The following is a 25,799-nucleotide window of genomic DNA, read 5'->3' on the forward strand; positions in this document are numbered from 1 at the left end:
AGGAACGCAAACAAAGGAATATATACCCTTTGTTGAAGCCAAAGTGGAAAAGTGGGAGTCATGTGACATGACCCCCCCTATCTGAAGCAACCTGTAATATTGCCTTGCGGAACTTCAAAGCTTAGCCTGCCATCTTCTGTCTATCAAACAGCAGCACAGAACAGGGCTCTCTCCAGGTATGAATGCCTGTCCCCACTATTTCTACTGGAACTTCCGTACCATTGCCTACAAGATGACTGCATCTCCACGTGGATGCCTCATCATGGAAATCAGCCCTACTGGAAAAGTGAATTATCCAGCATTAGATTTCAGCTTGCTGATCTCTGTGATGGAAAACACCATTGGACTTTGATTCTGGACTCACATGAAGCAATGATTCTTTGCTCTGTGGTCTTTGCAATATAAATCTTTCTTTCTCCATCTTTCTTTTATTGTATGAATGCACAGGGGACCATGGAGCACCACTCTTCCTTCTGTGTTTTGAGTGTGGGCAAATAAACTAACCCTCTGAGTTAATCCGATGTTGAGTTTGCTGTGAGCTTAATAAAAAAATTGGATCACACCAAAACCAAGGGGTTGGGAAATAAGCTACTGCTTATAAAGGGGGAAATCAAAATACCTGTTTCCAGGCGGGTTGTCAGAGGAGAAATCAGGGTTGCTTAAATTAAATTCCCTCCTGTCCGTAACACTCTCTGCAGTATGGTTTACTCAATTGGACCGGTCTGTCACACAGTGAAGCGAGATAATATATTATTGAAATCTCTTTTTACCGTGCTCTGATCCTGGACCATGTGCCACTGTTGAAATCCCATTTCCAAAAGTCATTCTGTTCTACAAGTCCAACCAGGCCCCCGAACAAGTACATTCCTCTCTTGTAGACAGCTGCAGAGTGACTGTAGCGAGGTCCAGGACCCACATCACCACAGGGAGTAGCCACTGGGCACCAATCCTTGGCATCTGTGGAAGAGATATTTTGGTAACATTGAAACAGCGATATAAAATTATGAAGATAGCTTATTTTGAAAATAAATTGGGTGGGATTCTCTATCACCCGACGCCGAAATTGAGAGTGGCAATCGGGCGGAGAATGACTCTCGACACTGAATTCAGGGCAGGCGGTGGTTGTCGATTTTCTGCCCCTCCAAATCGGCGTCATGGGGACGCGCGCCGTGCGCAGTTGCTAAGCCGTTGGCGTGTCATCAGCCGGCTTACCCGCGATGCTCCTCCTCTGATGGGCCCAGTTCCCGCTGGCGTCATGTTTTCCGGCTTGGCTGGTGCGGCTGTAGGCAGTGTGGCTGCCGCTTGTCAACCCTGCACATACGCGGCCCGGGTCCCAGCGATTCTCCAGCCATTTTCTGTGTGTTCCACGGGACGCCTGTGCTAGCCCCTCACCGCTACCGGAATCGGTGAGGGTTTCACGCCGATTTTCCCGTCGTGGAACACCACGGATTCTCAGTTAGTGCAGGCACTTAGCCTCAGAAAGGGAGAATCCAGCCTGTTATCACCCAAACCCTTCATAGTGCTTTCCGTTCTGGTCAGATCAGTCTAGGTTGGCCTGATGTTTGTTGTATTTGTTCATGAGATGTGGGCGTCGCTAGCTGGGCCAGCATTTATTGCTCACATTGAGGGCAATTAATAATTTCATCAACATTGCTGTGGATCTGGACTCACATGTAGGTTAGACCAGGTAAGGATACCAAATTTCCCCAAGGACATTAGTGAACCAGATGTTTTTTTTTTATACAATCAACAATGGTTTCATCATCATCATTACACCTTTAATTCCAGATATATATTTTTTTTTTATTGCATTCAAACTTCACCATCTGCCATGGTGAGATTCGAACCCAGGTCTCCATAGCATCACCCGAGGTCTCTGGGTTATTAGTCCAGTGACGATACCACCACCTCACTACCTCCCCTAGGTTTGCTTTTAGGACAATGCAGGGAGTTGAAAAATGTACCATCTTGGGGAGACTAAACTTTCCATCTCAGAGGAACACTGAGATGTGTTGCAAATCTGACATTAGCAGTAAAGGGTGACCTCCCTCCGCGGCACTGTCCCAAACTCACAAGATAATGTCCTTTGGCCAGCCAAGCTCATCTCTCTAGGAATAACTTACTGCCTCCAACTGTTTCTGATTCTGTATTAGACTCCAGCTTAAGCACATTGCAAGTGTAAATCCCACTTGATATAAAAGGCTTCCTGACGTGAGTGCTAGATTTCCCTTTAGTCAATTTGAAGCTAAGGTGCCGTGCCTTGCTGTGGTTTCATTCAGTTTATACCTAAAAACATGCTTCTGTTCCAGGGTGCCAACTAAACAGAGGCCATGGCTGGCAGGTGGTTTCCTGTTGTGTCAGCTGCACTGTCATTTACAGGGTGCACATTGCGCACACAAAATAAAACTCAAGCTTACTGTTAATTCAGGGTAAAATAAGCGGAGGAAATGATTGTTTTTATTTTACAGCGTTGCACAATGACTTAAAGGTATCCGTACAGCTGCTGCATTTGGCTGAGACAGCACTAATGGTGGTGTGACGTGAGGCCTTGCACACACCTATACCGGCTGAATCTTAACGGGTCCTTAATTTCTTCACCGCTAGCAAAACCTTTCAAGGCAGCTTCTCAAGGCTGCACTGTCAGTCAGGAGATTTTAAAAATTAATTAATGAGATAGGGCAGCACAGCAGCACAGTGGTTAGCACAATTGCTTCACAGCTCCAGGGTGCCAGGTTTGAATTCCTGGCTTGGGTCACTGTCTGTGCGGAGTCTGCACCTTCTCCCCGTGTCTGCATACTGTCATGATATCCATATTAACATATCATGGTGCAATCACACACACACACACTGATGGACAGGTGGACGGACCAATCAACACACACGCAACATCACAGCCAATCACCAGTGGGAGCACACACACTATAAAATAGGGAACACCACAGTTCCCGCTCATTCTACCAGGAGATAGCTCAGAGCACAGAGCTCACAGCGTGCCACTCAGACATACACCATGTGCTGAGTGCCTCTCTAAGATAGTGCTAGGGCTGGGTCCACAGGTTAACTGGTGAAGTACGAACCACAGCCAGAAGTTAACAGTTGTTATTGTACAGAATAATAAAACAGAGTTGTACCATCTACAACCGTGTTGGCTCGTTTGTGTATCGGAACACCCAACACAACACACATGTTTTCTCCGGGTGCTCCGGTTTCCTCCCACGATCCAAAGATGTTCAGGTTAGGTCGATTGGCCATGTTGAATTGCCCATAGTGTCCCAAAAAAAGGTTAGGTGGGGTTACGGGGATAGTGTGGAGGTGTACGGATAGGGTGGAGGTGTGGGCTTAGGTAGGGTGCTCTTTCCAAGGGCCGGTGCAGACTCGATGGGCCAAATGGCCTCCTTCTGCACTGTAAATTCTATGAAATTCTATGGGCGATGATGGCAGGACCAGCATTTATTACCCATCCCTAATTGTCCTTGAAATGAGTGGCTTGCTAGGCCATTTCAGAGGGCATTTTAGAGTCAACCACATTGCTGTAGGTCTGGAGTCACATGTAGGCCAGACCAAGTAAGGACGGCAGATTTCCTTCCCTAAAGGACATTAGTGAACCAGATTTTTACGATAACCGACAATGATTTCTTGGTCATTAGACTTTTTAATTCCAGATTTTCAAAAAATCTTAAAGTACCCAATTCTTTTTTTCCCCCCCAATTAAGGGGCAATTTAGCATGGCCAGCAGGAATGAGACCCACACAGACATGGAGGGAATGTGCAAACTCCACATGGACAGTGACTAGGGGCCGGGATCAAACCTGGGTCCTCGGCGCCGTGAGGCAGCAGTGCTAACCACCACGCCACCCTGTTAATTCCAGATTTTAATTTGATTTCAAATTTTGCCTACTGTCATGGTGAGATTCGAACCCAGGGCCCTAAAGAATTACCCTGGCCTCTGGATTACAAGTCCAGCGACAACATCACTACACCACTACCGCCCCTCCAATTGGATTGCTGAGTTTGTGCAATGAAAGGCCACACAGATCAGGTCGGTGGCCGCTGCAAGTTGCTTTTGCATGCGGAGTTAACTGATCTCAGCTGTGGTATCGGCAGGGCTGCAGAGCTCAGTGTCGCTGCATTGACCAGGCCTCCTGCTCCTAGACTGTCTTCTACGGAATGTTTGCCTTCACTGGACGGGCAAAAGCTGGCAAGTCATGCTACAGTTGTACAGAACCTTGGTAAGGCCGTATTTGGAATATTGCTCACAATTCTGGTCGCCACACTACCAGAAGGATGTGGAGGCTTTGGATGGGCACAGAGGAGGTTGACCAGAATGTTGCCTGGTCTAGATGGTGTTAGCTATGCGGACTGAATAGACTGGGACTGTTTTCATTAGAAAGATGGAGTTTGAGGGGTGACCTGATAGAGGTCTACAAGATTATGAGGAGCATGGATAGAGTGGATTGGCAGTCACTCTTTCCCAGGGTGGAGGGGTCAGTCATCAGAGGGCATAGGTTTAAGTTCCGTGGGGCAAAGTTTATAGGAGATGTGCGAAGCAGGTTGTTTTACACAGAGGGTGGTGAGCGCCTGGAACGTGCTGCCAGGGGAGATTGTGAAAGCAAATACATTAACGGCGTTCAAAAGGCATTTTGACAAATACATGGATATGATGGGTATAGAGGGATATGGCATAAGGAAGTGCTGAGTGTTTTGGCCAAGGGTGGTATCATGACCGGTACAGACTTGGAGGGTCGAAGGGCCTGTTCCTGTGCTGTACTGTTCTTTGTTCTAGAAATCCAACTGGCTGAACGTGCAAGGTTGCTGGATTTTAGCTGAGAGACAATGCTACCCCAGTAGCCAAGGAGCTAATGGAATGAGGAATGGCAACATGAGCAGTACTGGATCGCCGCCAGAATCTGCAGTCTTGTGCATGCAGGAATAAATTAATCCTTCCAGGAGAGGAAGTGGAGGAAGGAAAAGCACTGGGAACACACTAAAAATCACGGCACTCACAATAAATTTAGTTAGCTTTACATTGCTACTGACAAAAATTTACTTGCAATTAAAGACCAAAAATGAAAGAGAACACAACCGCTCGACTCTAAACAGAGAACTGAGCAAATAGCAGCATGGTGACCATTAACTCACATTTCCCTCAAATCTTGGGATCTTTTTTTTAGTTCATGGACGTGGGGGTCGCTGGCTGTGCCAACATCTATTGCCCATCCCTAATTGCCTTTGAGGGAGCAGTTAAGAGTCAACCACATTGCTGTGGGTCGGAATTACATGTTGGCCAGACTGGGTAAGGATGGCAAAGAACAAAGCAAAGTACAGCACAGGAGCAGGCCCTTTGGCCCTCCAAGCCTGTGCCGACCATGCTGCCCGTCTATACGAAGATCTTCTACACTTCCTGGGTCCGTATCCCTCTATTCCCATCCTATTCATGTATTTGTCAAGATGCCCCTTAAATGTCACTAGCGTCCCTGCTTCCACCACCTCCTCCGGCAGCGAGTTCCAGGCACCCACTATCCTCTGTGTAAAAAAACTTGCCTCGTACATCTCCTCTAAACCTTGTCCCTCGCACCTTAAACCTATGCCCCCTAGTAATTGACCCCTCTACCTTGGGAAAAAGTCTCTGACTATCCACTCTGTCTATGCCCCTCATAATTTTGTAGACCTCTATCAGGTCGCCCCTCAACCTCCGTCGTTCCAGTGAGAACAAACCGAGTTTATTCAACCGCTCCTCATAAATAATAATAGCCTTCTATTGTCACAAGTATGACGTTATTGTGAAAAGCCCCTAGTTGCCACATTCCGGCGCCTGTTCGGCTAAGCTGGTACGGGAATTGAACCTGCGCTGCTAGCCTTGCTCTGCATCACAAACCAGCTGTCTAGCCCACTGAGCTCAACCAGCCCTGGTTTCCTTCCTTAAAGGACATTGGTGAATCAGATGGGTTTTTATGACAATGGTCATCGTTAGACTTTTAATTCCAGATTTTATGGAATTCAAATTTCACCATCTGCGGTGGCAGGATTTGAACCTGGCTCCCTAACGCATTAACTCTGGGTCTCTGGTTAACTAATCCAGTGACAATACCACTATGCCACCACCTCTTTACGTTCAATGTTTTGAATATTAATGTTACTTCTAAAAACACGTACTCTTGAAATAATTTGAATGACTAGCTGGTATTTCCACTCACCAAAATTAAAGCTCCAGAACTCCTGCGAGGGTCCCTTTATATCGACATAGCCGCCATATACGTACATCTGAGCCTCAAACACCACAGCTGTGTGCCCCTTCCTATTCCTGGGTACCTGTTTCTGAAGAGACAAAAGGTGGTCATAGAATCACAGAATTTCTATGGTGCAGCAGGAGGGCATTTGACCCATCGAGTCTGCACTGACCCTCTGAAAGAGCACCCTACCTAGGCTCACTCCCCGACTCATCCCCGTAAACCCCACCTAACCTGTAAATCCCTGGACACTAAACGTCAATTTAGCATGGCCAATCCATCTAACATGAAATGAAAATCGCTTATTGTCACAAGTAGGCTTCAAGTGACGTTACTGCGAAAAGCCCCTAGTTGCCACATTCTGGCGCCTGTTCGGGGAGGCTGGTACGGGAATTGAACCGTGCTGCTGGCCTGCCTTGGTCTGCTTTAAAAGCCAGCGATTTAGCCCTGTGCTAAACCAGCCCCTATCTTTGGCCAGTGTGAGAAAACCGGAGCACTCTGGTCCTGGCGCTGTGAGGCAGCAGTGCTAACCACTGTGTCGCCATGCCGCCCCCCATTGGTAATGGTATGTCCTCTACTTTCGGTCTCACAACACAGGCGCAGGTAACCAGGTAACCCTGGATAAATAAGTGAAAAAATTCAAAGGGCTACAGGGAAAAGGCAGGAGAGTTAAGATTAGGCGAGTTGTTCTTCCTGTGAGCCTTCATCGACATGACGGGCAAGGCGGCCTCCTCATTTGCCCTAACCTTCCATCTGTCCTCTGCCGTCATTCCTATGTGAGGTTCACAAGCATGACTGGGTGAGCTAATTAGGCCTCTGAAAGTGGTATAATTTCGGGGCAGGGGACTTCTCAGCCATTCAGCAATCATACAGAAATTGTGCTCGCAGGCAATCGGAGCTGCTAATCCAGCCATACGCCTCACCCTTCCAATCTGCTTTCAAACCGGCGTGTCAAAAGAATGCATTAACTTTGCATATTATCCTGCATTTTCCACACAATGATAACTTGCTTGCACTGTGAACTCTGAGGAATGATTATCAATGTACTTTGAGACAATTTGTTACCTATTAGTATGTGCCTTATTGTTTTAAGAGAAAATGGAAAACCATTAAGCAAAACTAAACTGGACACGGTGTTACAAATATGAAGATTGTAATTTTGTTATGTTTTGGGACTGTCTGTTCAAATTAAGATAAAATGGAGCAGTGAAGAGGGTCATTTGACCTTTTCTGAGTTCTGCCCAGCAATAGGCTTGGGTGGCTTGGCTGTTAACCGTTAAAGGGGGTGCCCTTCTTCCCATCTGTGGATAATGGAAAGAGCATCATTGATGGCTGCGAATAGACTGCTCATCTCCAAGACCCACAGAGAGGTGTAAGGAATGTCAGGTTCTATAAATGGCTATACTTTAAACTGTCTATTTAGTTCCGAAATGGAATGGAGTTGGGGTCAAGAGGAAAGCTAATTAGCATTTCTACCTGGATACAAAGCCCTTGTAATTCACACACTCATTGAGATGGGCTTGGAGAGGGGCAGGGTCCCGAGCAACCCATTGTAACATTTCACCACGGGAAATGGCTTTAAAAGCATGTCTTGAGCTGGCAATTCTGTGGAGAGTAACTCACCACCCGATGCCCCAAAGACTGTCCACCATCTACAAGGCACATATCAGGATTATGATGGAATGTGCAGCTCCATCAATACTCAAGAAGCTCAGCACCACCCAGGATAAAGCAACCCACTTTATTGGTACCCCATCCACCACAATAAACATTCAATCCCTCCACCACCGACGTACTGTGGCAGAAGTGTGGACCATCTACACAATGTGCTGCAGGAACTCACTAAAGCTAATTTGCCAGCACCTTCCAAACCCACGACTGTTACCACCTAGAAGGACAAGGTCAGCATGCACGTAGAATCATAGAATTTACAGTGCAGAAGGAGGCCATTCAGTCCATCGAGTCTGCACCGGCCCTTGGAAAGAGCACCCTACTCAAGCCCATGCCTTCACCCTATCCCCGTAACTCAGTAACTCACTTAACCTTTTTGGACACTAAGGGCAATTTAGCATGGCCAATCCACCTAACCTGCACATCTTTGGACTGGGAGGAAACCGGAGTACCCGGAGAAAACCCACGCAGACACGGGGAGAACGTGCAGACTCTGCACAGAGAGTGACCCAAGCACGGAATCGAACCCGGGACCCTAGAGCTGTGAAGTGACTGTGTTGACCACTGTGCTACCGTGCTGCCCATTATGGCCATGGGAACAGCGCCTTCTGAAAATTCCCCTCCAAGTAACTCACCATTCTGACTTGGACATATACCGCAGTACCTTCACTGCCATTGAGTCAAAATCCTGGAACTCCCTCTCAAAGAGCACTGTGGGTGTACCTACTCCACATGGACTGCAGGTGTCCTGGTCCTTAAGTCACTGAAGGCCAACATGCAGATGCAGTAGGCAACAAGAAAGGCTAATGGCATGGTGGCCTTTATCGCAAGAAGGTTTGAGTACAGGAGTAGTGAAGTCTTCTTTCATCATGTCATGGAATCCAAGATGGTGCTGGAGCGTGGCGACTCTCTGCGAGCTCTCCCAAACACATCCTCTTTTAACATCTCCTACCGTACTAATCTCTTAAAATTTAATTCTAACACTATCACTGTACTAACCTTTCTCTTTTATCTTACCTTGCAGGTTTGAGGCCTGCATGCTTCACCTGATGCCGGTGTCTATGTATTTACATTGTGTACCTTGTGTTGCCCTATTATGTATTTTCTTTTCATGTAATAAATGATTGGTTTCAGCTGCTCGCAGAAAAATACTTTTCACTGTACCTCAGTACGCGAGACAATAAACAAATCCAATCCAATTGTATAAAACCTTGGTTAGACCAGATCTGGAGGAATGTGTGCAGTTTTGGTCCCCTTACATTGGGAAGGATATTATTACCATAGAGCGAATGCAACGAATGTTCATCAAACTTATTCCTGGGATGGCGGGACTGTCTCATGAAGAGAATTTGGGGGAAATGGGCCTGTATTCTCTCAGATTTCGAAGAATGAGAGGTGATCTTATTGAAGCCTGCAAAATGCCTAAAGGGATAGACAGGGTAGATGTGGGTGAGATGTTTCGCCTGGTTGGGGAGTGTAGAACCAGGGAACACAAATTCCACTTTGGACCAAGGTGAGGAGAATCCTTTTCACACATGGGTTTTTGAATCTATCAGATTGCCTTCCCCAGAAGACAATGGAAGCTCAGTCATTGAGTATGTTTAAAGTAGAGATTGACAGAATTATAAATGCCAATGACATAAAGTGATATGGGGATATTGTGGGGAAAAGTCACTAGGTATATAATTAGCCATGATCATATTGAGTGGTGGAGTGGGCTGCATGGGCTGAATGGCCCTATGTTCCTACACGGTACATTTCTTGATCAGTATATTTGTAAATTAAATAATTTAGGAAATAAATTTAAAAATATAAAAGATATGATTCTGTGAACTCTTTCTTACTCATCTCTGATTCTCCGGTCCTCCTGATCGCTAACCCACCACAGGCTGATCCCCATGGTCGCCGACCCACTCGCTGCTACCCACGCTTTCCAGCCCCCCGGCTTGCCCATCCTCCCGCACCTTGACTCTCCCCCGTTCATCGACCCTCCCATTTCCTATCTCTCCCGCCTGCTGTTTCTCTCCCCGAACATTCGCTGCGTGCAAGGGCTCAGGAGAGGGAGGAATCAAGCAAGAGGAGCTGCAAGTGGAAGGGTGCAGAAGTTGAAGCAGGAAGTGGGAGTGAAGCTGGGAATGGGAGGAGCGGAGAGACGGCACCAAAATCCGCTTATTGGGTCATGCAACACTACTTTGATCTGGTGCCAAACGATGCTAAAATGGAAATCCCGATGCTAACTGCGCATACTGGCAACATTAGATCATTGATGTTAAAGCAGAACAACGTAAAACGAAGATTTACTGAACATAAATGATCTTCACTTAAAAATTTAAGGAACACTGTTAAAATGCAGTGATGGCAATAAATCGTAACGAGAACTATGACAGATTGAAAAGAGCGGCACGGTGGCGCAGTGGTTAGCGCTGCTACCTCACGGCGCTGAGGACCCAGGTTCGATCCCGGCCCCGGGTCACTGTCCATGTGGAGTTTGCACATTCTCCCCCTGTCTGCGTGGGTCTCACCCTCACAACCCAAAGATGTACAGGGTAGGGGAATTGGCTATGCCAAATTGCCCCTTATTGGGGAAAAAAAAAGAATTGGATACTCTAAATTTATTTTTTTAAAGATTCCAGGAAAACAGAGATAGGCCCGTAGAATGGGCAGATAAGTGCCGTTCAGTGCAGCAAATGTGAAGTAATTCATTTTGGTACGAGGAATCTGGGAAGGAAGCACCTTAAATGGTAGGATTTCTGAACAGGAGTAGTGACAAACCTCGATGTAGAGAAACATGGTCAGGTGGCGGCATACAGTCTGACAAAGCAAAAACTAAAACCTTGGGTTTGTATCTAGAGGCACAAAACACAAAAGCAACAAGATAGTGGCAACTTGCACGAGGCCTTAGTCGGGGCTGCAGCTGCAGCCTTCACTAAAGCAATGGAAAAGGTAAGAGGTATGTAGACTTGGATGTTATCTGTGACCGAGGGTTGGAGCTACCATTGGTAACTTGAAAAGCTACAGCCTTTTTGTCTGGAGTTGAGAATGTTGAGCAGTGGCCTGATTGAGATGCTCAAGCCTGTGTAGGTTATGATAAGGTGGCAGATCAGTTACATTGATGGTGACATATTAACAAGTGAGCACATATTGAAGATAGTCAACAAAAACAATTGCAGGAAAGACCAAAAAGCAGTGCACTGGACAGAGAAGGCAGAATTAGTTTTGGCAAACCACAGTTGAAGCAAAGCACTTAAATATTTCTCAAAGAGGAATCGTTGGCCTATCTACATACTATCTGGATAATTGGGGCTTTCTGGATAATTGGGGTGTTCTGGATAATTGGGGCTTTCTGGATAATTGGGGTGTTCTGGATAATTGGGGCTCATTCTGGGGCCGGTGGGACCTCTACAAACGGGGTGGTCTACACCTGGACCAGAGGGGTACCAATATCCTGGGGGGGAAATTTGCTAATGCTCTTCGGGAGGGTTTAAACTAATTCAGCAAGGACTTGGGAACCTGAATTGTAGCTCCAATATACAGGAGGTTGAGAGTAGTGAGGTCATGAGTAAGGTTTTAAAGTTGCAGAAGTGTACGGGCAGGCAGGAAGGTGGTTTAAAGTGTGTCTTCTTCAATGCCAGGAACATCCGGAATAAGGTGGGTGAACTTGCGGCATGGGTTGGTAGCCGGGACATCGATGTTGTGGCCATTTCAGAGACATGGATAGAGCAGGGACAGGAATGGTTGTTGCAGGTGCCGGGGTTTCGATATTTCAGTAAGCTCAGGGAAGGTGGTAAAAGAGGCGGAGGGGTGGCATTGTTAGTCAAGGACAGTATTACGGTGGCAGAAAGGACGTTTGATGAGGACTCGTTGATTGAGGTAGTATGGGCTGAGGTTAGAAACAGGAAAGGAGAGATCACCGTGTTATGGGTTTTCTATAGGCCTCCGAAAAGTTCCAGAGATGTGGAGGAAAGGATTGCAAAGATGATTCTGGATAGGAGCAAAAGCAACAGGGTAGTTGTTATGGGAGACTTTAACTTTCCAAATATTGACTGGAAACGCTATAGTTCGAGTACTTTAGATGGGTCCGTTTTTGTCCAATGTGTGCAGGAGGGTTTCCTGACACAGTATGTAGATAGGCCAACGAGAGGTGAGGCCGTATTGGATTTGGTACTGGGTAATGAACCAGGACAGGTGTTAGATTTGGAGGTAGGTGAGCACTTTGGTGATAGTGACCACAATTCGATTCCGTTTACTTTAGTGGTGGAAAGGGATAGGTATATACCGCAGGGCAAGAGTTATATCTGGGGGAAAGGCAATTATGATGCGATGAGGCAAGACTTAGGATGCATCAGATGGAGAGGAAAACTGCAGGGGATGGGCACAATGGAAATGTGGAGCTTGTTCAAGGAACAGCTACTGCGTGTCCTTGATAAGTATATACCTGTCAGGCAGGGAGGAAGTGGTCGAGCAAGGGAACCGTGGTTTACTAAGGCAGTCAAAACACTTGTCAAGAGGAAGAAGGAGGCTTATGTAAAGATGAGACATGAAGGTTCAGTAAGGGCGCTCGAGAGTTACAAGTTAGCTAGGAAGGAGCTAAAGAGAGAGTTCCGAAGAGCCAGGAGGGGACGAGAAGTCTTTGGCAGGTAGGATTAAGGATAACCCTAAAGCTTTCTATAGATATGTCAGGAATAAACGAATGACTAGGGTAAGAGTAGGGCCAGTCAAGGACAGTAGTGGGAAGTTGTGCTTGGAGTCCGAGGAGATAGGAGAGGTGCTAAATGAATATTTTTTGTCAGTATTCACACAGTAAAAAGACAATGTTGTCGAGGAGAATACTGAGATTCAGGCTACTAGACTAGAAGGGCTTGAGGTTCATAAGGAGGAGGTGTTAACAATTCTGGAAAGGGTGAAAATAGATAAGTCCCCTGGGCCGGATGGGATTTATCCTAAGATTCTCTGGGAAGCTAGGGAGGAGATTGCTGAGCCTATGTCTTTGATCTTTAAGTCATCTTTGTCAACAGGAATAGTGCCAGAAGACTGGAGGATAGCAAATGTTGTCCCCTTGTTCAAGAAGGGGAGTAGAGACAACCCCGGTAACTATAGACCAGTGAGCCTTACTTCTGTAGTGGGCAAAATCTTGGAAAGGTTTATAAGAGATAGAGTGTATAATCATCTGGAAAGGAATAATTTGATTAGACATAGTCAACACGGTTTTGTGACGGGTAGGTCGTGCCTCACAAACCTTATTGAGTTCTTTGAGAAGGTGACCAAACAGGTGGATGAGGGTAAAGCAGTTGATGTGGTGTATATGGATTTCAGTAAAGCATTTGATAAGGTGCCCCACGGTAGGCTACTGCAGAAAATACAGAAGCATGGGATTCAGGGAGATTTAGCAGTTTGGATCAGAAATTGGCTAGCTGGAAGAAGACAAAGGGTGGTGGTTGATGGGAAGTGTTCAGACTGGACTCCCGTTACTAGTGGTGTACCACAAGGATCTGTTTTGGGGCCACTGCTGTTTGTCATTTTTATAAATGACCTGGAGTAGGGCGTAGAAGGATGGGTGAGTAAATTTGCAGATGACACTAAAGTCGGTGGAGTTGTGGACAGTGCGGAAGGATGTTACAAGATACAAAGGGACATAGATAAGCTGCAGCGCTGGGCTGAGAGGTGGCAAATGGGGTTTAATGCAGAAAAGTGTGAGGTGATTCATTTTGGAAGGAATAACAGGAAGACAGAGTACTGGGCTAATGGTAAGATTCTTGGCAGTGTGGATGAGCAGAGAGATCTCGGTGTCCATGTACATAGATCCCTGAAAGTTGCTACTCAGGTTGAGAGGGTTGTTAAGAAGGCGTACGGTGTGTTAGCTTTTATTGGTAGAGGGATTGAGTTTCGGAGCCATGAGGTCATGTTGCAGCTGTGCAAAACTCTGGTGCGGCCGCATTTAGAGTATTGCGTGCAATTCTGGTCGCCGCATTATAGGAAGGATGTGGAAGCATTGGAAAGGGTGCAGAGGAGATTCACCAGAATGTTGCCTGGTATGGAGGGACGATCTTATGAGGAAAGGCTGAGGGAGTTGGGGCTCTTTTCGTTAGAGAGAAGGTTGTTATAAGGTGACTTAATTGAGGCTTACAAGATGATCAGAGGATTGGATAGGGTGGACAGTGAGAGCCTTTTTCCTCGGATGGTGATGTCTAGCACCAGGGGACATAGCTTTAAATTGAGGGGAGATAGACATAAGACAGATGTCAGAGGTAGGTTCTTTACTCAAAGAGTAGTAAGGGTGTGGAATGCCCTGCCTGAAACAGTAGTGGACTCGCCAACACTAAGGGTAATCAAATGGTCATTGGATAGACATATGGACGATAAGGGAATAGTGTAGATGGGCTTTAGAGTGGTTTCACAGATCGGCGCAACATCGCGGGCCGAAGGGCCTGTACTGCGCTGTAATGTTCTATGTTCTATGTTCTAGGTGCTTGAAAAGGGGTAATCTTGAAAGTTATGGAAAACAAGCCAGCAAATGGAATTAGAGTTTGTAATTCATGTGGAGAAAGAAAATGGTAGAGTGATTGGCCAAATGACCTGCAAATAGAATCGTAGAATCTCTACAGCATAGAAGGAGGCCATTCGGCCCATCAAGTCTGCACCGACTCTTGGAAAGAGTACCCTACCTAGGTCCACGCCCTGACCCTATCCCCGTAACCCCACCTAACCTTTTGGACATTAAGGGGCAATTTAGCATGGCCAATCCACCTAACCTGCACATCTTTGGACTGTGGAAGGAAACCGGAGCACCCAGAGGAAACCCACACAGACAGGCGGAGCAGGTGCAGACTCCGCACAGACAGTCACCCGAGGCCAGAATTGAACCCAAAACCCTGGCGCTGTGAGGCAGCAGTGCTAACCACTGTGCTACCAAATGGGCTGCGAATTTTGCTAGTTCAATAACTAGGGCACGATATTAAGACTGCAGCAGTAAATGCTGGAAAATCTCAGCAGGTCTGGCAGCATCTGTAGGGAGAGAAAAGAGCTAATGTTTCGAGTCCAATGACTCTTTGTCAAAGCTTTGACAAAGAGTCATTGGACTCGAAACGTTAGCTCTTTTCTCTCCCTTCAGATGCTGCCAGACCTGCTGAGATTTTCCAGCATTTTCTCTTTCATTTCAGATTCCAGCATCTGCAGTAATTTGCTTTTATTAAGACTGCAAGATTTGGCTTCAGGTAAAAGAAACAGGACTTTCATTTATATGGCACCGTTCATGACCAGCAGACGTTCCGAAGCACTTTACAACCAAAGAACTCCTTTTTTGAAGTGTAATGCAGAAAGTGCAGCAGTCAGATTGTGCACAGCAAGCTCCCACAAACAGTCATGTGATAATGGCTAGGTACTGATGTTTTGAGTGACTATGGGTTAAATATTGGTTGGGACGCTGGGAGAACTTCCTTGCTCTTCACCAAAATTATACCGTGGGACCATCTACGTCGACCTAGAGGGCAAAATCTAGCAACTCATAGCCACACCCTCCCTCACACAGAATGAGCAAACATTCTTACCGTGACCGCGCTTAAAACCGTCTTCTGCCACCGAGTCCACCTCACACCGCCTATTAGAAATAGAACCTTTGTTAAACTCCAGCATCACTTGTAGCTGCTTTTGTGAACCACAAGAGGGTGGTTAACTGAGTCTTGTCAGTCACAAAATGATGTCTTTCATTGCGAATTTGGATAAAAGTGGCTGAGAAAAAGTTCCAATCAAAGGAAACAAGATTGTGCAAGCTCTTAGGATTCATCCGCTCCCAATGGCAAGCTTGCTGGCTTCCCCATCATGTTAGATCTCATCTACTTTCTGTTTTATTTTTACATTTTCGTGCAAAACGAATAAACTGAAATGGTTTGTGCTGGAAACTACAGCTGTCAATTAGGCCAACATGGATTTTATATATTTTTGTAAATAAATTTAGAGTACCCAATTATTTTTTTCAAATTAAGGGGCAATTAAGCGTGGCCAATCCACCTAACCTGCACATCTTTGGGTTGTGGGGGTGAAACCCACGCAGACACGGGGAGAATGTGCAAACTCCACACGGACAGTGACCCAGGGCTGGGGTTCGAACCTGGGTCCTCAGTGCCGTAGGCAGCAATGCTAACCACTGTGCCACCATGCCGCCCATGAATTTTATATCTTCAGCACTTTTCCCATGTTGACAATTATTTCAATCATTGCAACCGTCTCAAATAGGTTACTCACGGAAAAACACAAGTTTATTACTGACCCTTGGCTTGGAAGCTTATTCATTTTCCAGTTACTACAGAAGAACAGCACATGCTTAGAAATACAAAATAATTCACTCTTTGTTTTCTCCACATATGAACCATGACTAACAGAAAGAAGATATCTTCTTCCAACAATCTTGTCGCTCAATGGGCTGTGTTCATTTAAACTTCCAGCCAGAGCTTTCAGAATTCATGGGATAATTGATGAAGTGTATTTTTCAGATACATTTTCATGCGTCATGTCCAGTCTACAGCTTGCACTGAATGAAATGTCCTAATGTGTTTTATGAGGCGGGTGGGGGAGATCTGGAGCATGAGTCGCAGGAAACTAGCATGCAGGTACAGCAGGTAATAAAGAAGGCAAATGGAATGTTGTTATTTATAGATAAAGGAATGGAGTATAAAGGTGAGGAAGTGCTGTTGCAACTGTATAAGGCATTGGTGAGGCCGCACCTGGAGTATCGTGCACAGTTTTGAGGAAAGATGCAGTGCCATTGAAGGCTGTTCAGAGGAGGTTGACTAGATTGATTCCAGAGATGAGGGGTTTGTCGTATGACGAGATCGAGCAATTTAGGCCTATGGTCTCTAGAGTTTAGAAGAATGAGGGGAGGCCCAATTGAGGTATGTTAGGTGACAAAAGTTATGGATAAAGTAGACGTGGAGCGGGTGCTTCCTTTTGCGGGACGTTCTAGAATGAGATGTCATAGTCTCAGGTTAAGGGGCAACAGATTTTAAACAGAGATGAGGGGAAACTACTTCTCCCAAAAGATCATGAATCTGTGGAATCGTCACCCCAGAGTGCGGTAGATGCTGGGACAGTCAGCAAATTTAAGGAGCAGTTTGAAAGATGTTTAATTGGTAATGGTTGAAGGATTATGGAGAAGGGGCAGGACGATGGAAATGAGGCCAGGATGAGATCAGCCATGATCACATTGAATGGTGGAGCAGGCTCGAGAGGCTAAATTGCCTACTCCTGCTCCTAGTTCTTATGTTCTAAGAAATAACTCTTCTAATTCAACCTTCCAGCTCGGTCTGTAGCCCTGTAGGTAACAGCACCCCAAACACAAATCTGGTGTTCTTGATTAGGGATTTCTTGATTAATAAGGGGTTCAGGGGTCATGGAGAGAAGGCAGGAGAATGGGAATAAGGAACATATCAGCCATGATCAAATGGCGGAGCAGACTCGATGGGCCTAATGGCCTAATTCTGCTCCTATGTCTTATGGTCTAATCATAGAATTCCTATAGTGCAGAAGGCCACTCAGCCCATTGGGTCTGCACCAAACCTCTGAAAGAGCACTCTCTCTAGGCCCACTTCTCCGCCCTAGCCCCACAACCCTACCTAACCTGTACATTTTTGGACACTAAGGAACAATTTAGCATGGCTAATCCACATAACCGGCAAATCTTCGGACTGTGGGAGGAAACCCGAGTACTCGGAGGAAACCCACGCAGACACGGGGAGAACGTGCAAACTCCACCCAGTCAGTCACCCAAGGCCAGAATTGAACCCAGGTCCCTGGCACTGTGAGGCAGCAGTGCTCATCACCGTGCTGCCCATCAGAAGATTTCTTAGGAGTTAATTTTTGAAGAACCCCAAGTATCTGCCTTTTGAGGCAGTTACATAAAGGCGGTGAATATGATCCACCAATTGACAAGCGGGATTCTCTGACCCCGCCCCCGCCGGGTTGGAGAATCGCTGGGGCGGGGGGGGGGGGGGGACATGAATCCTGCCCCCGCCAGCTGCCGAATTCTCCGGCGCCGGGGATTTGGCGGCGGCGGGAATCGCGGCGCGCCAGTCGGCGGCCGCTGGCAACGCCTCCCTGGGGATTCTCTGGCCCGTGATGGCCGCCTGTTTTCGGCCAGTCCCGCCGGCGTATATTACACCAGGTATTTGCCGACGGGACCTGGCTGCGCGGGGCGGGGGGGGGGGGGGCACGCAGGAGGATCTGGCCTGGGAAGTGCCCCCATGGTGGCCTGGCCCGCGATCGGGGCCCACCGATCCGTGGGCGGGCCTGTGCCGTGGGGGCACTCTATTCTTCCGCGTCGGCCAGATGAATCCCCCCTGTGCATAGGCTGGGATGATGCCAGCCCACGCTGGCGCTCCCGCGCATGCGCCAACTCGCGCCGGCCGGCGGAGGCCCTTTGGCACCGGTTGGCGTGGCACCAAGCCCCTTCCCCGCCGGCCGGCGCAAACCACTCCGCCGCCGGCCTCGCCCCTGAAGGTGCGGAGGATTACGCACCTTTTGGGGCGGCCCGACGCCGGAGTGGTCCACGTCTCTCCTTCGCGGCGGAGTTGCCCGCCTCGCTGATCCCCGCAGAATCCCGCCCAAGATATTTGCTCTTTGCTAAAATTGTGCGAAGTTGCTTTGGCTAAATGGCTAATGAGAAACTGACCTGATATTTGTTTTAAATGGCTGCGAAATGAGGTAGAATTGAATGATTACTGAGCGATACAAATGTCACCACTTCTGCAGCCCGTTTCTGGAATCTTGCTGTGACGGAACGAAGGCCCAGTTCAAAATTTGCTGACACTTGTAAAAGTTCAAAATGAAGAGATTCTCAGTCAGGTCAGTGATGCACCATTGTGGCAGAATAGGTGTCCGGAATTTGCAGTCTCACTCAGCGTTGCAGTAATTCCAATAATTCGAGAGTATGCTTGTGCAGTCTAAGAATTCGTCCAAGGATAGGAGTTAGATTGCAATAATGCAACAACACTCAATCCCACCTGCCTATGATGCCGCTCAGTTGGCCGTGAGTTATACTGGCAGCTGCACAATGTCCCAAAGTCAGTAACAGAGGAGCTGGCTGCACCATGAGAAAACTCATTTTGATAGTATGAGACGTGCATTGGCTCGGATAAGCTGGCAAAGGATACTTAAGGGGATAGGCAGAAGACCTGTTAGCCTGACATCAGTGGTGGGGAAAATGCTGGAGCCAATTATTAAGGATGAAATAACTGAGCATTTGGAAAACGGGGACAGGATCGATCCAAGTCAGCATGGATTCACTAAAGGGAAATCATGCTTGACAAATCTTCTGGAACTTTTTGAGGATGTGACCAGTAGAGTGGACAAGAGGGACTTTCACAGTAACTTCATTGCATGTTAATGTAAGCCTACTTGAGACAATAATAAAGATTATTATAAGGGTGAACCAGTGGATTTTACGTATCTGGACTTTCAAAAGGCTTTTGACAAGGTCCCACACAAGAGATTAGTGAGCAAAATTAAAGCTCATGGTTTTGGGGGTAATGTATTGAAATGGATAGAGAACTGTTTGGCAGACAGGAAGCAGAGAGAGGGAATAAGCAGGTCCTTTTCAGAGTGGCCGGCAGTGACTAGTGGAGATCGCAGGGTTCAGTGCTGGGACCCCAGCTGTTCACAATATACATGAATGATTTGGACGCAGGAATTGCATGCAATTTCTCCAAATGTGCAGATGGCACTAAGCTGGGTGGCAGTGTGTGCTGTGAGGAGGATGCAAAGAGGCTGCAGAGTGACTTGGACAGGCTGGCTGAGTGGGCAAATACAATATAATGTGCGTAAATGTGAGGCTATTCACTTCGATGCCAAAAACAGGAAAGCAGATTATCTAATTGGTTGCAGTTTAGGAAAGGGGGAAATGCAATGAGACCTGGGTGTCACGGTGGAACAGTCGCTGAAGGTTGGCACGCAGATACAGCAGGCGGAGATGGCATGCTGGCCTTCATAGCGAGCGGATTTGAGTATAGGAGTAGGGATGTCTTGTTGCTTTTACACAGGGCCTTAGTGAGGCCACACCTTGAGTATTGTGTGCAGTTTTGGTCTCCTAGTTTGAGGAAGGACATTCTTGCTATTGAGGGTGTCCAGCGAAGGTTCATCAGACTTCCCCTTTTCCTAAACTGCCACCATTCAGATAATAATCTGCCTTCCTGTTTTTGGCACCAAAGTGGATAACCTCACATTTACCCACATTATATTGTATTTGCCCACTCAGCCAGCCTGTCCAAGTCACTCTGCAGCCTCTTTGTATCCTCCTCACGGCACACACTGCCACCCAGCTTCGTGTCATCTGCACATTTGGAGAAATTGCACGCAATTCCTGCGTCCACCAGACTAATTCCCGGGATGGCAGGACTGACGTATAAAGAAAAACTGGATCGATTGGGTTGTACCCACTGGAGTTTAGAAGAGTGAAAGGGGATCTCGTAGAAACATATACAATCCGGATGGGACTGGACAAGCTAGATGCGGGAAGAATGTTCCCGATGTTGGGGACGCCCAGAACTAGGGGTCACAGTCTAAGAATAAGGGGTAACCATTCAGGACTGAGATGAGGAAGAACATCTTCTCTCGGAGAGTTGAGAACTTGTGGAATTCTCTCACTCAGAAAGCTGCTGGGGCCGGTTTGTTGGATATATTCAAGAGGGAGCTGGACGTGGCCCTTGTGCTAAAGGGACCAAGGGGTATGGGGAGAAAGCGGGAGTGGGATACTGAATTTGCATGACCAGCCATGATCATATTTAATGATGGTGCAGGCTCGAAGGGCCGAATGGCCTACTCCTGCACCTATTTTCTATGTTTCTATAAGCAGAAGATTTCCTTCAATGAGTGGCTAAATTTCAACATTAGGAACGCTATGAAGGCCAGCATGCCATTAACTTTCCTCATCGCCTGCTGTGCCTGCACGCCAACCTTCAGCGACTGTTCAACCGTGACACCCATTGTAGTTGATGGGTGAGATTAGGAGATTTTCTTTTACATGCCGGGTTGTGAGGAGATGGACTTCGCTATCAGAAACAGTGATGGTCTCATTACCCATCGTCTGGTAATAAACATACATAGAACATACAGTGCAGAAGGAGGCCATTCGGCCCTTCGAGTCTGCACCGACCCACTTAAGCCCTCACCTCCACCCTATCCCCGTAACCCAATAACCCCATCTAACCTTTCTGGTCACTCTGGGCAATTTCTCATGGCCAATCCACCTAACCTGCACGTCTTTGGACTGTGGGAGGAAACCTGAGCACTCGGAGGAAACCCACGCAAACACGGGGAGAACGTGCAGACTCCGCACAGACAGTGAACCAGCGGGGAATAGAACCTGGGACCCTGCCGCTGTGAAGCCACAGTGCTAGCCACATGTGCTACCCTCGGAGGCAGGGGTTTTAACATTGTGAAGCATTTTCTCTCGCTAGCATTGTCAGGAGTAAGATGCATAGTCCAGGGGAAATGGTACTAGTAACCGAGTAAACCAGAGGCCCAGGTTAATGTTTGGGGACAAGGGATCAAATCCCACCAATGGCAGCTGGCGGAATTTAAATTCAATTAGTAAATCTGGAATTAACTGTAGCCATGACAACTATTATTGATTGTCGTAAAAACCCACCTGGTTCGCTAATGTCCTCTCGGGAAGGAAATCTGCCGTACTTACCCGGTCTGGCCTACATGTAACTCCAGAACCAGAGCAATGTGGTTGACTCTGAACTGTCCTCTGAAATAGAGTGATAGAGGTCTATAGCATAGAAAAGGCCCTTTGGCCCATCACGTCCTTTGCCCAGCAAACCACTCAGCCATTCAGTTCAAGGGCATTTAGGGATGGACAACAATTGCTGGCCTTGCCAGTGAGGCCCACAACCCATGAAAATGAAATGAAAATCGCTTATTGTCACAAGTAGGCTTCAAATGAAGTTACTGTGAAAATCCCCTCGTCGCCACATTCCGGCGCCTGTTCGAGGAGTCCGGTACAGGAATTGAACCCGCGCTGCTGGACTTGTTCTGCTTTACAAGCCAGCTGTTTAGCTCACTGTGCTAAACCAGCCCCTAAAATTGCTTATCGTCACAAATAGGCTTCAACTAAAGCTACTGTGAAAAGCCCCTAGTTGCCACATTCCGGCGCCTGTTCGGGGAGGCTGGTACTGGAATTGAACAGTGCTGCTGGCCTGCCTTGGTCTGCTTTAAAATCCAGCTCTTTAGCCCTGTGCTAAGAGAGATTCAAAAAAAAAGTTACAAGGGGGTAATCACTTTAAAATCACGAAGAGAGCAAGCAGAGGTGTTAACAGGACTTTACTTAATAATAATAATAATCTTTATTAGTGTCACAAGTAGACTTACATTAACACTGCAATGAAGTTACTGTGAAAATCCCCTCGTCGCCACATTCCGGCGCCTGTTCGAGGAGGCCGGTACAGGAATTGAACCCGCGCTGCTGGACTTGTTCTGCTTTACAAGCCAGCTGTTTAGCCCACTGTGCTAAACCAGCCCCTAAAATTGCTTATTGTCACAAATAGGCTTCAAATGAAGCTACTGTGAAAAGCCCCTAGTCGCCACATTCCGGTGCCTGTTCGGGGAGGCCGGTATGGGAATTGAACCCGCACTGCTGGCCTTGTTCTGCTTTACAAGCCAGCTGTTTAGCCCACTGTGCTAAACCAGCCCCTAAAATTGCTTATCGTCACAAATAGGCTTCAACTAAAGCTACTGTGAAAAGCCCCTAGTTGCCACATTCCGGTGCCTGTTCGGGGAGGCTGGTACTGGAATTGAACAGTGCTGCTGGTCTGCCTTGGTCTGCTTTAAAATCCAGCTCTTTAGCCCTGTGCTAAGAGAGATTTTAAAAAGCGTTACAAGGGGGTAATCACTTTAAAATCACGAAGAGAGCAAGCAGAGGTGTTAACAGGACTTTACTTAATAATAATAATAATAATAATAATAATCTTTATTAGTGTCACAAGTAGACTTACATTAACACTGCAATGAAGTTACTGTGAAAATCCCCTCGTCGCCACATTCCGGCGCCTGTTCGAGGAGGCCGGTACAGGAATTGAACCCGCGCTGCTGGACTTGTTCTGCTTTACAAGCCAGCTGTTTAGCCCACTGTGCTAAACCAGCCCCTAAAATTGCTTATTGTCACAAATAGGCTTCAAATGAAGCTACTGTGAAAAGCCCCTAGTCGCCACATTCCGGTGCCTGTTCGGGGAGGCCGGTATGGGAATTGAACCCGCACTGCTGGCCTTGTTCTGCTTTACAAGCCAGCTGTTTAGCCCACTGTGCTAAACCAGCCCCTAAAATTGCTTATCGTCACAAATAGGCTTCAACTAAAGCTACTGTGAAAAGCCCCTAGTTGCCACATTCCGGTGCCTGTTCGGGGAGGCTGGTACTGGAATTGAACAGTGCTGCTGGTCTGCCTTGGTCTGCTTTGAAATCCAGCTCTTTAGCCCTGTGCTAAGAGAGATTTTAAAAAGCGTTACAAGGGGGTAATCACTTTAAAATCACGAAGAGAGCAAGCAGAGGTGTTAACAGGACTTTACTTAATAATAATAATAATAATAATAATAATAATCTTTATTAGTGTCACAAGTAGACTTACATTAACACTGCAATGAAGTTACTGTGAAAATCCCCTCGTCGCCACATTCCGGCGCCTGTTCGGGTACACAAAGGGAGAATTCAGAATGACCAATTCACCTAACAAGCACGTCTTTCGGGACTTGTGGGAAGAAACCAGAGCACCCGGAGGAAACCCACGCATACGCGGGGAGAACGTGCAGACTCCACACAGACAGTGACCCAAGCCAGGAATCGACCTTGGGACCCTGGCGGAGTGAAGCAACAGTGCTAACCACTGTGCTACTGTGCCACCCGTGTGCAGAGATATATTACAGCACAGAGTGTTTTTAGCCACAAACAATAGTCGAGGCAGACAGCATTGCATCCTTGTAAGGACAGAAAAGATAAGCATTTGAAGCAGAGGATGATACAATGTGCATCTGAAGATATCAGGCCAACTGAGCAACATCATCGACAGATGGGATTGATAGTTGTTGCATTATTGCAACCTAACTCCTATCCTTGGAAAAATACTCAGAATACACAAACATATTCTCCAATTACCATTCTTGAAATTGCTGCCACACTGAGTGAGACTGCAAATTGCGGGCACTTTATTCTGCCCCGGTGCTCCATCCGCTAACCTGACCGAAAATCTCCTCATTTTGAACTTTCACAGGTGTCGGCAAATTTTCAACTGGACCGTCATCCCGTCACAGCGAGATTTTTAAAAACGGTATCGGAAGTGACGGCAATTGTCTACTGCAGCTTATCCTCGAATTCTACCCCATTACCAATCATTTAAAACTAAAATCTCTCGTTTAGCCATTTAATTATCATAGAATTTACAGTGCAGAAGGAGGCCATTCGGCCCATTGAGTCTGCACCGGCCCTTGCAAAGAGCACCCTACCCAAGGTCAACACCTCCACCCTATCCCTATAACCCAGTAACCCCACCCAACACTAAGGGCAATTTTGGACACTAAGGACAATTTATCATGGCCAATCCACCTAATCTGCACATCTTTGGACTGTGGGAGGAAACCGGAGCACTCGGAGGAAACCCACGCACACACGGGGAGGATGTGCAGACTCCGCACAGACAGTGACCCAAGCCGGAATCGAACCTAGGACCCTGGAGCTGTGAAGCAATTGTGCGATCCACAATGCTACCGTGCTGCCCTTAACCAAAGCAATTTAGATTTGGTACAATGGAGAGCTGGGGTAAATGATTAGTTCTGGATTGTGCTGACATACACACAATAATGAATGACCTGTGCTTTATGGTTTGTTCTTAAATTATGCCCCTAAGTTGCTGATTCATTGAACAAATAAACAGCTTTACCCATTAAAAAGCCCTTATCATTCCGAACACCTCTCTGCTCTGATGTATCCAATTCCTTAAACCAGCTAATGTAGTTTAATTGGCATTTGCTGTATATAATTTTATCACCTGAAGCTAGCTAGCGTCAATCTGCAAGCATCCATGAAATTGGTCATTCTCATGAAATAAATATGTTTTACCCTCTACATATCTGCATCAACGCTCAACACAGGTGATTATGGTCGCCTAGTGTTTTATGATAGTGGGTTAGGACTGAAGAGGTCAAGCTCAAATTCCAACTTGGCAAATTGAAAACTCAGGAAAAGTAAAAGTGGACAAGAAAACTACTGGCTTGTCCTTAAAATCCGGCGAGTCATTTGGCTCCTCAAGATCTCTGCACCATTCAATTAGATCACGGCTGATCTGTATCTTAACACCATCGACCCACTTCTGTCACCCTTAATACCCTCGCCTAACAAATAATTAGCAGTAGCTTTTCAAATTTTCAATTGACCTTTGGGAAAATTTTAGTGATTAATTAATTCCAGCATAACTATCCCTTCGCCAACAAAAAAACATTGGGACCACTCACTTGGGCATTCAGTACGTATTTCCAATGTGACTCATTTAATGTGAGTGATACACGATCAATTACACAAAGACGAGAGTAGGATGTAATCGATGCTTTATTACAGTGATGTTATGGGCAAGGCGTTTACAGAACCCCAAAATGTATCATGGTGTTCAACCAACCTCACCCTTTAATGTATCTGTTGCTTTTCCTAGCACACGGCTTGTTCCCTAGATGTGGTATTTCAATTATGGTCACGTAGGTTTTTAAACACAAAACAATGTTTATTCCATGAACTCAACTTAACATCTTAAATAAACATTAGATCTCTTAACACCCCTTACTTCAAAGATAACTCAGAAAATATTGCAACAGTAAATAACTCCTTAAAATGTTCCGTCAAACTTCCAAGAGACTTAACACCTTTAAACAGCATCAC

General features: G+C 46.6%; 1 protein-coding gene across 1 annotated transcript in view; it reads right to left on the reverse strand.

Annotated features, from left to right (window-relative positions):
• Positions 1 to 25,799, reverse strand: part of klhdc3l (kelch domain containing 3-like) — a 102,193-nt gene that overhangs the window by 22,935 nt on the left and 53,459 nt on the right. Inside the window, exons 5-7 of the mRNA XM_072470194.1 lie at positions 15,443 to 15,492; positions 6,195 to 6,315; positions 771 to 957 (exon numbers count right to left, since the gene is read on the reverse strand). Of these exons, the coding sequence (XP_072326295.1) occupies positions 771 to 957; positions 6,195 to 6,315; positions 15,443 to 15,492 (358 nt within the window). The remainder of the gene's footprint in view (positions 1 to 770; positions 958 to 6,194; positions 6,316 to 15,442; positions 15,493 to 25,799) is intronic.

This window comes from Scyliorhinus torazame, chromosome 2 (genome assembly GCF_047496885.1).
Source record: "Scyliorhinus torazame isolate Kashiwa2021f chromosome 2, sScyTor2.1, whole genome shotgun sequence".
In the NCBI taxonomy this organism is placed as follows: Eukaryota; Metazoa; Chordata; class Chondrichthyes; order Carcharhiniformes; family Scyliorhinidae; genus Scyliorhinus; species Scyliorhinus torazame.